General features: G+C 42.6%; 1 protein-coding gene across 5 annotated transcripts in view; it reads left to right on the forward strand.

Moving 5' to 3' along the window:
• Positions 1-14,678, forward strand: part of DMAP1 (DNA methyltransferase 1 associated protein 1) — a 114,386-nt gene that overhangs the window by 34,183 nt on the left and 65,525 nt on the right. For all 5 annotated transcript variants that reach the window (XR_012086367.2, XR_012086368.2, XM_020783258.3 and 2 more), the window contains 2 exons: positions 9,951-10,023; positions 10,895-11,178. Coding sequence is in view for 3 of the 5 variants with exons in the window: in XM_020783258.3 (XP_020638917.1) it covers positions 9,951-10,023; positions 10,895-11,178 (357 nt within the window). In the remaining 2 variants the exon portion in view is untranslated. The remainder of the gene's footprint in view (positions 1-9,950; positions 10,024-10,894; positions 11,179-14,678) is intronic.

Below are 14,678 nucleotides of genomic sequence, written 5' to 3' on the forward strand. Positions count from 1 at the left end.
AAAGAAACATTTTCAAAAGGTGGCGTTTAGAAGATAGCATGAAAAGTGCATGAAAAGTGTACCGAGTTTGGTAGATTCATTTTTCAGGGTACATACATCTTGAAACTCCTTCATGGATTGCTGCCTTGTCGTGGCGAAGGGGCTTGAGTAACTCAGAGAAGCTATGGGCTATGCCGTGCAGGGACACCCAAGACGGACAGGACATAGTGGAGAGCTCCGACTAAACGCAATCCACCTGGAGTAGGAAATGGCAAGCCACTCCAGTATCTTTGCCAAGAACGCCCCATGATCAGAAACAAAAGGCTAAAAGATATGACGCTGGAAGATGGGCCCCTCAGGTCGGAAGGCGTCCAACATGCTACTGAGGAAGAGTGGAGGACAAGTACAAGTAGCTCCAGAGCCAATGAAGTGGTTGGGCCAAAGCCGAAAGGACGCTCAGCTGTGGACGTGCCTGGAAGTGAAAGGAAAGTCCAATGCTGTAAAGAAAAATACTGCATAGGAACCTGGAATGTAAGATCTATGAACCTTGGGAAGCTGGAGGTGGTCAAACAGGAGATGGCAAGAATAAACATCGACATCCTGGGCATCAGTGAACTAAAATGGACAGGAATGGGCGAATTCAGCTCAGATGATTATCATATCTACTACTGTGGGCAAGAATCCCGCAGAAGGAATGGAGTAGCCCTCATAGTCAACAAAAGAGTGGGAAAAGCTGTAATGGGATACAATCTCAAAAATGATAGAATGATGTCAATAAGAATCCAAGGCAGACCATTCAACATCACAATAATCCAAGTTTATGCACTGACCAGCAGTGCTGAGGAGACTGAAATTGAACAATTCTATGAAGATTTACAACACCTTCTAGAACTGACACCAAAGAAAGATGTTCTTCTCATTCTAGGGGACTGGAATGCTAAAGTAGGGAGCCAAGAGATAAAAGGAACAACAGGGAAGTTTGGCCTTGGAGTTCAGAACGAAGCAGGACAAAGGCTAATAGAGTTTTGTCAAGAGAATAAGCTGGTCATCACAAACACTCTTTTCCAACAACACAAGAGGCGACTCTATACATGGAAATCACCAGATGGGCAATATCGAAATCAGATTGATTATATTCTCTGCAGCCAAAGATGGAGAAGCTCTATACAGTCAGCAAAAACAAGACCTGGAGCTGACTGCGGTTCTGATCATCAGCTTCTCATAGCAAAATTCAAGCTTAGACTGAAGAGAGTAGGAAAAACCACTGGGCCACTCAGGTATAATCTAAACCAAATCCCTTATGAATACACAGTGGAAGTAAAGAACAGATTTAAGGAACTAGATTTGGTGGACAGAGTGCCTGAAGAACTTTGGATAGAGGCTCGTAACATTGTCCAGGAGACAGCAACGAAAACCATCCCAAAGAAAAGGAAATGCAAGAAAGCAAAGTGGCTGTCCAACGAGGCCTTAGAAATAGCAGAGAGGAGAAGGGAAGCAAAATGCAAGGGAGATAGGGTAAGTTACAGAAAATTGAATGCAGACTTCCAAAGAATAGCAAGGAGAGACAAGAGGGCCTTCTTAAATGAACAATGCAAAGAAATAGAGGAAGATAACAGAAAGGGAAAGACCAGAGATCTGTTCAGGAAAATTGGAGATATTAGAGGAACATTTTGCGCAAAGATGAACATGATAAAAGACAAAAATGGGAGGGACCTAACAGAAGCAGAAGACGTCAAGAAGAGGTGGCAAGAATACACAGAGGAATTATACCAGAAAGATTTGGATATCCCGGACAACCCAGACAATGTAGCTGCTGACCTTGAGCCAGACATCCTGGAGAGCGAAGTCAAGTGGGCCTTAGAAAGCCTGGCTAACAACAAGGCCAGTGGAGGTGATGGCATTCCAGTTGAACTATTTAAAATCTTGAAAGATGATGCTGTTAAGGTGCTACATTCAATATGCCAGCAAGTTTGGAAAACTCAACAGTGGCCAGAGGATTGGAAAAGATCAGTCTACATCCCAATCCCAAAGAAAGGCAGTGCGAAAGAATGCTCCAACTACCGTACAATTGCACTCATTTCACATGCTAGCAAGGTTATGCTCAAAATCCTGCAAGGTAGGCTTCAGCAGTATGTGGACCGAGAACTCCCAGAAGTACAAGCTGGATTCCGAAGAGGCAGAGGAACTCGAGACCAAATTGCTAACTTGCGCTGGATTATGGAAAAAGCCAGAGAGTTCCAGAAAAATATCTACTTCTGCTTCATTGATTATGCGAAAGCCTTTGACTGTGTGGACCACAGCAAACTATGGCAAGTTCTTAAAGAAATGGGAGTGCCTGACCACTTTATCTGTCTCCTGAGAAACCTATATGTGGGACAGGAGGCAACAGTTAGAACTGGTCATGGAACAACTGAGTGGTTCAAAATTGGGAAAGGAGTACGGCAAGGCTGTATATTGTCCCCCAGCTTATTTAACTTATATGCAGAATACATCATGCGGAAGGCTGGACTGGAAGAAACCCAAGCCGGAATTAAGATTGCCGGAAGAAATATCAACAACCTCCGATATGCAGATGATACCACTCTGATGGCAGAAAGTGAGGAGGAATTAAAGAACCTTGTAATGAGAGTGAAAGAGGAGAGTGCAAAAAACGGTCTGAAACTCAACATCAAAAAAACTAAGATCATGGCCACTGGTCCCATCACCTCCTGGGAAATAGAAGGGGAAGATATGGAGGCAGTGTCAAATTTTATCTTCCTGGGCTCCATGATCACTGCAGATGGAGACAGCAGCCCTGAAATTAAAAGACGCCTTCTTCTTGGGAGGAAAGCGATGACAAATCTTGACAGCATCTTGAAAAGCAGAGACATCACCTTGCCAACAAAAGTCCGAATAGTCAAAGCTATGGTTTTTCCTGTCGTGATGTATGGAAGTGAGAGCTGGACCATAAAGAAAGCAGACTGCCGAAGAATTGATGCCTTTGAATTGTGGTGCTGGAGGAGGCTCTTGAGAATCCCCTGGACTGCAAGGAGAACAAACCTATCAGTTCTAAAGGAAATCAACCCTGAGTGCTCACTGGAAGGACAGATCCTGAAGCTGAGGCTCCAGTACTTTGGCCATCTCATGAGAAGAAAAGAGTCCTTGGAAAAAACCTTGATGTTAGGAAGGTGTGATGGCAAGAGGAGAAGGGGACGACCGAGGATGAGATGGCTGGACAGTGTCTGCGAAGCAACCAACATGAACCTGACACAACTCCGGGAGGCAGTAGAAGACAGGAGGGCCTGGCGTGCTCTGGTCCATGGGGTCACGAAGAGTCGGACACGACTAAACGACTGAACACACACACACACACACATCTTGAAAAGAGTGGCAGTTAAAAACATATGTAGTGGTAAAGTTTAAAAGCAAGAGATGAATTCGATTGTCTGAGGCTATTTCAGTTTTGAATATGACTTGATGGCAAAAGAGAGAACTGCATAACCACAGGCCTTAGGTGCCTTTGGCTATAAAGCAAGTTGCTAAGAGGTTGATGGCAGTAGCTGATAAAAGAATAGCTAAGCCTGTCATCCCAGTGGGATTCTATTACTACAGATATGCTCCTACTGCTTTTAGCATCCAACCATATTGACTGGGCTCCTGGAAGTCAAGGGAGAAAGTATCTTCTGCTTGCTGCCACTCTGCAGAGCTGTTCTCACCTAATCATGTGGCTTTGATTCATGTATTGGAGTGTCGCCCTTTTATTTATTTTTCACTTGCTGCACAATTCATGCATTTACTGGTTGTTTATAGTGAGGACAAAGGCTCAGAGTCCCTAAATCAAAAGCGATGTTGGCATAATTATAAGCACAAGCTGGCATTGCAAAGAGTGCTGCTGGAAGAGATTGTTAAAGGAAAAGAGCATCCAAAATATATTAACCTTAAAAATCCCAGCTAATCAGTTGTTCAGTTAAGCAATCCATTGTAATTATTTGAGATATGATTATTTGGGGACTTGTAAGAATAAATAATTCTGTTAGATTCTTACAAAGAGGTAGGGTATAATGCTGCATGTTTTCCGAGAATCTTTCTGTTGCATTTTTTTGGAAGTGAACTTATGCCCTGTGTTGCATTGAGCATCTACTCAAACTCATTTTGACTCACATTGTACCGGGAGTCAAGAAACCCGTTTTATTTTCTGGTGGGAAAGATTGCAAGTTGTGATTAGTCACCATTAATTTAATCTGGCAGGACCGAAAACCTTCAGAAACCACAACTTCCAACATGTAATATCACCATTCTGAGCTGAGATATATTATGAGATACTGGCTGAAATCCTGTCATTTAGTGTAAGAAGAACGCTTAACTTTCAGTCTGTTCTTACCAGTAAATAAAAGCCCTCATTGTATTCTGTTGGAGTGTGGCGGGTATATGCACCAAGCCAGCATGTATGTTGCCCCCTAGAATCACATTGAGGACTCTTTTATTTTCTGACTAAGAAGAAAATGAAAGTTACAATTTTTTAATGCTAAGTAAGAGAATTTTAGCCACTGAATTATAGCTTCAGACATATGCATTGTGGATTGCATCTGGTAACTGCTCAGCCCTTAAAGAAATCTGTAGCAAACTGGTTCAGTGGTTCTGTATCATATTCCAATATTTTGCTTCCAGTGGTATCTAGTCAAGGAACGGTGCTAAACAGAGAATTGTATTCATCTAGCCCTATGAAAGATTCACACTAGTTTTGTCTGAAAAGGAAGTGAACAAAAGGTGTGTCAGTCTATGAGCAAATTCTGTCAACATATTTTATTACTGAGGTTTATGCTTTGAAATATCATGTGAATCATTCCTAGATTGCACTATGTCAGAACGGGGGGATTGCAACACTGAATTGCAACTTTTTGACAAACCCCCAGTGATGAAAAGCTACTGTGTCAGAGGGGAAACCTTGCTTTCCTTTTGAAATCCCTGTTTATTATGTACAGTATTTTTTTAACAGAGAGAAAACATTCAGACATGAACAAATCCAAGAAAGGTAGTTGTGCATGATATCACTTACTGTGCAGATTACTTCTAATTCTTGTGTTGTAAGTGTGAGTTTGGTACTGGCTGCAGAGGTTGAGAGTTTGCCTTGTACATCTGGGAGAAGAGCTGGTTTGTGTAGCCTTGGGCAAGCTATGTAGCACTGAGAAGAAGGCAATTGTAAATCACTGTTGAGCAGAGTGGATAAAAATCAATGCTTAAAAAATCAAATTGATTTAAATCACAAATTAAAACTTTTTTATTTAAATTATCAAAAAATCTGATTTTTTACAATTTAAATCATGATTTTTAAAAATAAATTTGATTTTTTTTAAAAAAAGAAAATTTTAAATCAAATCCACTGCTTCTGAGTACTCTACCTCTATATGTAGAAAACCCTAGGAAGGCTTGACAGCACAAAACAAGAAGAATTAATGTACCAAGTACTGTATAGTATATGATGTGAATCTCACATGATCACCTTAGAACATTGTGGCACCATTGTTGGACTGTCAAGTAAGATAGGATCAGTTTGGCACACCAATTGTATGATTTTTGCCTTCAGTTTTTGTGGGACAAGAGAGAGAGAACGAGCGAGCTGCTTTAAAGTTTGTCAGGAAAATCTCATAGAAGCATAGAATAATAAAGTTGGAAGGGGCTAATAAGGCCATTGAGTCCAACCCTTTGCTCAGTGCAGGAATCCAAGTCAAAGCGGATCTGACAGAAGGTTGTCTAATTTTCTCTTGAATGCCAGTGTTGAAGTGATCACCACCTCCTGAGGTAATTGTTTCTGTGTAGCTTGCTTGCATGTTGTGATTTTAATATTAACAGGTCAGGAAGGAGTTTGATCAGAGCATAAGGTGCATATTGTCAATGGTCTGATTTAAGCTATTAAACAGTCAATGTAGACTTTGTTATTTTGCCATTATCCAAGCATTCTTCCTATGTCATGACCAAGTCTTTTAGAATACTGGCTAGTAGCAGTGTTTCTCATAGTCATAATAATGTTTATTTAGGACAGTGGTTCTTAACCTTTGTTACTCGGATGCTTTTGAACTGCAACTCCCAGAAACCCCAGTCAGGACAGCTGGTGGTGAAGGCTTCTGGGAGTTGCAGTCCAAAACTCCTGAGTAACCCAAGGTTAAGAACCAGTGATTTAGGACAAAACACCTTTCCCTGTTATTGGGGTAAGTTGGGATACCTTATTGGGGTAAGTTGGGATACCTACAGGGGAAAAGCTTCAGTGAATTCTGTCACAAACACTGACATCCACTTTCTCAGGAATAGTTTTGAACCCCTCTTGAACCTGGTAGAACTCTGAGGCGAAACAGAAAATATCCAGGAAGAGAAGCAGCTTCTGTTATAGACTCTCCTTGTGAGTGGTACTCTGCACAGAGCCAGATTAATAGGTCTTCGTGTGAACCGGAAGATAGCATTGAGTTTATGAATGACAGTCCTGCTTGTCATAGGCATAGCCCCGTGTTTGTGTTAGACTTGATTGCACTCTAGATCTGCAGCTTTTCATAATGGCAGCCTTATTGCCTGGTTGTGCCATCTGCCACAGAGGTGAATGGAGCATTGGTCCTTTTCCCTGCTGTGGAGACAACCAGGCTAACGGAGCCTACCTAACGGATTATCAGTGCTTTGTGAGTAATAGACTCCTCATTTAGTTTTAATACATTTTGCATAGAGAGCAATCAACCTTCATCAGTCTTAAAGATGAATTGGTTTAGCCAGCTAAATTTTAAAGATATTAGTCCGACAGCAGCCGCATAAATCACAACGTTTTCTTAATGATGGTAAAATTAAAATATACTCTTGCTTGAAGAAGCCAATGGAGCTGTCATGTTCACAGGCCAAGTCCTCCCCCAAAATTAAAGGAAAGCTTAATTGATATTCTTGAAAGCTGAGTAAACTCAGAACGTCCCCTTTTTCTAGTTTAGTCTTGTATTTTCTCTCCACTCTTATGGTGGATCTAAAACTATCCAGACTGCTGTTGCAGTTCTTCCTAATAGTGATAGTTGTAGGTTTTTCCATTTTTCTAGGTCTTTTTTATTTGGTTAAGTAATTTTATATAGTTATCTTCTTTTATAGTTACACATCTGGCAATTAAATATATTCCAAGGTACTTGACTTTTTTTAACTATTTGTAGATCTAACATCTCTGAGAGTTGATTTTTTTTTTTTTGGCTTGGCTGTTAAGTTTTTCACTATAACTTTAGTTTTTTCTTTATCTTCAATCCTGCTACTTTTCCAAATTCATTGATTTTCTCCAATAATCCTGACGTTGTTTTCAATTGGTCTTCCAATATAAACACCAAGTCATCTGCAAATGCTTCTGTCTTTCCCACTCCTTAAGCCTCTAGCACGGCAATAAAGATGGGCATTTTCAGGTATTTGGGCCAATTGTTAGTCCTTTACTGCCTCATTGGCTAGATGTCTTCTTCAACCACAATTGACAGAGCTTCCATTGGCAGAACAATCTTTCTTGAGTTAATCAATCTTGTGTTTGATCTTCCTCTTTCCCAGCTGCCATTTGTTTTTCCTAGCATTATTTTCTTTTTCATTGCATCTTCTCATGATATGCTTAAAGTAACCTTGGTTTAGTCATTTTCCTTCTAGAAAAGGGTCAATTTAACACCTCTTTCTGTCTTTCTGGTAGTCCAAGGTATCTGTAAAGCTCTCCTCCAACACCAAATTTCAAATGAATCAGTTATTTTCTAATCCACTTTCTTCTCTGTCCATCTTTTACATCTGTATGCTGTAATTTTGAACACCATAGTATGGAGGATCTTGGTTTTATTCTGTGGTACACAGTCTTACTCTTAAGGGTCTTTTCTAGTTCCTAAACTGTTGTGTTTCCTGATTGATTCCTGACATTTCGTCAGGAACCTGTTTGACCTGTCACAGGTTTTTTGCTTCTGGCTGTAGGGAGTATCACAAAGTTTGGGCTGATGATGCAGAAAAAGCATTCCCTGCCTACTGCAGATCTGTTCCTTCCATACAACTCTCCATATCCTCCCTGACTAGAATATATCTGAGTGTTAGATAGATTGCTCTAAAGCAGTGGTCCCCAACCTTGGGCTTCCAGATGTTCTTGGACTACAACTCCCAGAAGCCTTCACTATAACCTCTGCTGGCCAGGATTTCTGGGAGTTGAAGTCCAAGAACATCTGGAGGGCCAAGGTTGAGGACCACTGCTCTAAAGGGCTAGGCACTAGGAAAACTTGGCATGCATTGGTTAGGAGGTGGTGATGGTCACTGTTGGCTGAATTGATTTAAGAGTGCATTATCTAAAACTGGTTCCTCTAAATTTCACTTCCACTCTTGCAGCTGTTTCTTCAGGAGTACTTGAATTTGAGTTACAGAGTGTGTGTTGTGCTTTTCCAGATTTTCTACTCTCCAATTGGGTCTTTCCCTCTTACGCAGTTTTGGTTATGGGGAGGTGAGAGTGGGGATGAATCCATTGAAACTGGCCTCCTGTCCTTGCATCCCAAAACATGTTGGACATACATGTTGGGAGGGCAAAATTTCAGTGGGGCTGGCTCCCTGCTGCAGATATTTCCTCCTTTGTACCTGAGAGAGAATGATGGGGATACAAGGGAGATTATCGTAAATTCTGCTCATGTAATTGCACCAGGTGGGTGCTCAGGAGAGAGAATGCCCAAGTAGGGCTTGTGAGGATTTTGCACAACCTCGTTATTTGTACCATGGTGCAACTTTTAGATTAGGCATCCTTCAGTCTCGAGAGATTATGGTAACGTGCTCTGAATGGAGGACTTGGAATAGCATCTAGTGTGGCTGAGAAGACCAATTTGAGATGACAACCCCTTCCATGGTGCAACTACACCTGTAATAGGTTAGCAGTCACAAACAGAGGCTTTTTGTCATATTCTAGTAATTATCTGTCAAGGGGCATTGTCCTGTAAATTGGTGGTGTGAATCTCCTCTGCATTATATTGCTGAATAGAGACTGAAAGTGGCTGGGGGGGTGTCTTTCAAATTCTTCCTCTCAAAATCGTAAGGCAAGTAGAAAGATGATAATCTATAGTCCTCCTTTGAGGACTAAGCAGTACTGCTCTCATGTTAGGAATTGTCTAGGCAGAGCTGGAAAGCAGGTCTGTATGCCAGTATAGGAAAAGGGCAAGAAGTAGAAAGCTTCCAAGTGGGGTGATATGTGGGCTTGTTGTAAGCCCCAGCAGAATGTTAGCTCGGCTGATATTTTCCCCTTGTGCACTGCAGGACCCATTTCCCATATTAATTTGCTTCTCATGCGTTCCTGGTCCTTTCCTCCATTCCTGCACCTAGGGTGGTAGCGACGGGGTCCTGCTAGCTATGATCTCAAGCGCAGCTTGGGTTCCCTGCCCCTGCCTGCTCCCCATGCCCCCCTCAGCTCCAACATGACTGTGTTTTCACACTCTGCCAATTGAGTAAGTGTGTGTGCTCTTTGTGTCTCTTTGCGCCTTTTGTTAGAAAACTGGCTCTGTAAATGAATCCTATGGCTCTGAGCTCGGCAGGTAAAGGGAGAAGGAAGTCTGTTAGTGCACGAGTCTAATCAGGCTAGCAAGAGCAAGTAAAGTAGGGCAGCATCGCACATTAGCTGCTGTGTAATTGAGCTCTTTGATGGGCAGGGCACTGCGGGAGAGGGTTCGAAGCAGAGCAGAACTTTTGTTGTTAATTCAGTTGCACATGGAAACTGTAAAGCTGTGTAGCTCCGCATCTTGGCACCAGGAGCACTGCAAAGCCCTTGCGACCAGGCTTTTCAGTCCCTGCCCTTGGCCCTAGTCTGCAAACTTTCAGGCCTTCTCTCTGCCTCCCTCTCCCAGCACTTGATTTCCCTTTTCTCTCTTTCTTTCTTTGGCTTGCTTTTTTCCCTGTGCACTATAAAAAGCAAAGCTCCCTCGCCGTTTGAACTAGGCGGCTGTGAGTGAGGGCTAGCTCAGAGCTGTGTGGCTGTTACCTTTGTATTCCAGATGAAACTGCCGAGCTCCGTGGGACAGAAGAAGATTAAAGCCTTGGAGCAGATGCTGATGGAACTCGGAGTAGGTGAGTAAAGAGGGCAGGTAGAGAGAAAAAGAGACCCATGGAGCAGAGCCTTTGTAGTCGAGAGGGGCTATTTTTCCCCCTAGTAATACAGCCAGTTCCTTGAATAACACTATGTGAATGGGTTTGAAAATAATATCTTATGTGTTTTGTTAAAAAAATATTAAAGAGCAAGGGGGGGGGAGCCAAAAGATGATGCACAGGATTTTTTGTTTAATTCTTCCCAGTAGAAAAGCATTTGAACAGAGTCTTTGTCTCTTTCTCTCTTATTTGGGTTCTTTAAGCCATCAAGAGTGACAGCCTAGTATTAAGGACGCAAATTTCTTCGTGCAGGGAGAAGTACTTCGAAAGGGGTTAGTGGCCATTGTCTGGGAGACTCTGACTGGCTCTTTGGATTCCTTGTCAGTACTCTTTCAGAAAGCTCCTTGCGGCCCTGTGCGAGGCTCTGGCTGGCATGTTGTGAATGCCTTCCAAATAGAGTGGCTTCCCGTTGACAAAATCCAAAACTACCTCTACTCAGCCCGGCTGCAATACCCCTTGCTTGCCCAGTGTGTGCAAGATCCTTAAATATACATGCTAGCTAGGGCTGTGGAGCAAATATGGCATTGTGCGATAAATACTTGCATTTGGAGATGATCAGGCATATAGGCTCTTCACCCTTGCCTAGCATGAAGTAGCTTTGAGGCCTTGGAAGAAGTGAAGGCAAGCTCTCCATATGATCTGTGGCCAGAGTGGTAGAAGCTCTGACATACTGAAAAGTTCAATAGTTGCTACTGCATTAAATGTGGAATTAAATAACGCTGGTGTTTTTGTTTAGAAAGGCAGGCAGAGATCAGAGCAGCTGTCTTTCTTATTTTTTTCTTGCTTTCTCCAGACCTGAATCCAATGCCGACAGAGGAGATTGTCCAGACGTTCAATGAGTTGCGCAGTGATTTAGTGCTACTGTATGAGCTCAAGCAAGCCTTTGCAAACTGTGAATATGAGCTACAGATGTTGCGCCACCGCTATGAGGCACTGGCCAAGGCAGGGAACACAGGACCCAGCACAGATGGAGGCTTGCACACTGATGGACAGTCAGGCGTATGCACTGAAGAGGGCAAGGGGGATGGCAAGGAGCAGATCATTGATGTGGTGGGAGCCCCCCTCACACCTAATTCAGTAAGTAGGGAATGGGGTCAGGGAATTCTGCGTATCAGTGAGGCAGTTCCTAAGTCTCTGCTATTCCCTTCACAGATTCGCTCATATAGGGTTAATATGTGACGCCACTAAGAAAGGCATGCAAAAACGTAGATCTGCTGGAAGTGGTATAACTGCAGATTAGGACACTTAAAGTAGCCCTGGAAGATCAAGTGCTTTCATTTCAAGATCATATGCTGAAGAGAGTGTTTTGCCTATGAAAGCCCAGATAGTTCTGACTGCACAATGAGAAGCACATAGCACAAACCTCTAAGGAAGGACAAGGCTGTTGGTAAATGTCCACTCTGCTGGTTTTAGATCAGCATGAAAGAAATGCAAGCTGACTCATGAGTAGACTTCTCTAGCACACACTTGCTTGTTTCACCGTTGTGGCCTCTTGCTGCAAGGGTGAGCCTGAGCATTTCCTATTTTCATCCCTCAACACAATTTAGAACTTGCATCTACTTCCCACCCTTATCTAACTGACTTTTTCATCAGTCAGACTGTAAAACTTTAAAGTCTGGTGTAGAAACTTCATTCCAGGGGTGTCAGTGGGACTAATCCAATTACTCTCGTTTAACATGGATGTGATCTCACAGTTAGTCAGCCTGCCATGAAACCCTTTTTGCCCATTACATAATGGCTGTGCAGTATGTTGTCACAGCAGTGTGTTAAGATCTTTTAAAAATTGGCTTCATTATTGTTTGATCTTAAAGAAACTTCCTCTATCAGGTCTAAAGGTAAAATTGAATTTTGTTTCAGTTTTTGGTCTAAGATAGAAGGCTTTCCTGTAGGTTGATGCAGACTGTGCTGTTGAGCTGCTGTGTGCTATCTCTCTATGAAGAAATGAAATCTCACTCATGTCTAGGGTTTCAGAAAGGCTCCTCATCAGCTTTACAGTCTGGCTCAGAACCATTTTCTCCCCTATAGAGACTTTACATTGACATGTGTCTGTTTAGAGTGTTGTACTCATATGTATTCCTAGCCCTGTTCTCTTCGACCCTCATGCTTGGGATGGAAACAAAGAGAATGAAAGAAGCACCAAGAGGGTTAACGTGATCTGGGCTGTGACATATTTGAAAGAAATATAATCAGGTTAATTCACTGCAAGGCAAATTTGGTACCTAAAGCCCCCCCCCCGTTAAATACAGCTCTGACCTTTACCGGCTGGTTACACAAAGACGACACAATTAGATTAGTCCAAGACAAAAGGTCAAGCGCATTCACACTGTGACCACTTTATGCTGTCTTTGGAGGGGAAAGAAATTCCACCCAGCAGGAGGGGGCAGCTCAGAGAGGTTCACTGTTGCTACCAAGATGGAGGGGAAGAGGCATGGAGGTGTTGTGAAAGGGGATGACACTGCTGCCAGTCAGAGAAACTGTGAGTTTATTTTCAGCCTTGGACATTGTGCCCTTTTGGGCTATCCCCTTACCAGTATGGGAACAAAAGTATACCATGCAATGTCCATTTAGCTGCCTTGGTAAAACTTTGTATCTCTCAGTCCTTGTATCATTTGAGGGTTTGGAGAGAATAAAGACTAGATACAGTAGCTTTTTTGTTTCCATGGTTGGCTGGTGAAGCAGAGTGGATGTCCAAGACTCTAAGCAAAAGTTGGCCAGGTAGCAAGGTCTGCTTGCTTTTTCTTTTAATGAGAGAACTTGAGCTCATTTTGGTGTAGAGTGTATATGTTTGTGCCTCCTACCTTTTCAAAGCAGATTCTGCTGCTCTCAGAGGTATTTGGGAGTGTAACCACACAACTCTGACCAACAGGACCCAGAGTGTTTTCCCAGTGCCTAAATCTTTACATGCATAGTTTTTACAGTGTTTTTTCTTGCTGAGAGCAGGTGGAGTAAGCTACATCCCTCCAAACATCTCATGTTAAATGGTGATTATGTAACATGGATCCCTAATATGTATCTATTTATGTGTGGAGACATCGTTTCTTCTTTATGCCTTGTTTCCAGTGGAATTGAATTTGCTCTGGTGACATTTTCCAGATGTTTTGACTTCCATCATTCCCTCTCCCATCTGAAGGAAATGGATATTCACTGTTAAGACTTTTCCTGGCTGTGGCATGTGGATGCTTGAATACAAGACCATCGTTCTTCCATATATGATATGGAAGAATGATGGTCTTGTATTTAAGCATCCGTGTGCCACAGCCAGGGAAAGTCTTAGTGCACATCCACTTCTTTCAGATTGGAAGTGTTACCTTCATGGGCTTGGCTTGCGTCCATCTGGCTGCCAGCTTCCCTTCAATCCAGTCCAGGGTGCCTCTGTTTTTGTTATCACCCTCTGGGATCCTCCAATGTGGCGTCCACTGCTGGCGGCCCACAGTGAAAGTAGCCTCCCCTCGCCGAGGCACTGATCTGCTGACCCAGGAGGGACGCTACACTGGGTCTTTGGGAGGTGAAAGGTGAGTCTAACTTGGAGCAAATTAGTTCCAAGCAGAAGTGCAACCAGTTACTCCAGATTAGAGCCTTTGATTTGCGCGACTCAGACTCCACTCGCCCATCCATAATGAGTTGACTCTCCTCAGAATTCCTCACATCAGCGCACTTTGTTCCTGGGCTCACAAGTCAGCCCATTAATGGGGAAAGGAAAGGACCTTGCCTCTAAGAAGTCTCAGGTTCAGAGTCAGAATCATTTGACTTTTAAGCTGCCTTTATCTGAACTCCTGCCGGCTCCTTGTTTTCTGAGCCTGCTTGAAAGTGAGAAGTTACATTGTTAACATCAAACATGCTTCCTTCCAGATGGAGTTAGAAAGCTCTGCTGGCTTGCTCACATACACACACACACACTCTCTCTCATATATAAATGTGTATATCTACCCATGATGTGAGAGAAAGTGTAATAGATATATAGATATATATAAAATAAAATGCTCATTTTAAAATAATTCCTTTCCATTAAGAGAGAACCAGGTTCCCAGGCTCTTGTAAATTATCATGTGGAACATTTTTTTCCTAACCAGACACTTTACATTTTTGCCCACAGCTACAGGCAGAGCCAAGCCAGGAAGGTGATTGATATGAATTTGTGACATATTTGAAACATGGCTCTTTTGCCATATAAAGATTATCAAACACACACGCTCATCTCCATTAATTTATCAGCCTTGCTGGCAAGCTCTTAAGCCCCCTCTCCTTTGTTTTCAGGTTGGGCAGACTGTTCAACCTGTACCTTCCTCTCCCCCCTCCCCTTATGAGACTTTGTTTTTTTTAATGATGCCTACTAACGAAGTGCTGCTGATTTTTCACCACTAAGCAAAAGCTGGTTTTCTGAATCCATGTGGTCAACTATTTTAGACAAGATTTCTCAACAGTACAAGACAGATACATCCCTAAGAAGTTACTTTGTTACTAGTACAGGCTCTCATATCATTTATACGTAAAACGTTTAAAGTAATTAAAGGAAGATGGTGAATAGGAAGCCAGAAAGACTGGCTCAGGCACCAGCTGCCCCTGTTCTGTGTGATTTG

The sequence above is a fragment of the Pogona vitticeps genome, chromosome 4, assembly GCF_051106095.1.
Source record: "Pogona vitticeps strain Pit_001003342236 chromosome 4, PviZW2.1, whole genome shotgun sequence".
Taxonomy (NCBI): domain Eukaryota; kingdom Metazoa; phylum Chordata; class Lepidosauria; order Squamata; family Agamidae; genus Pogona; species Pogona vitticeps.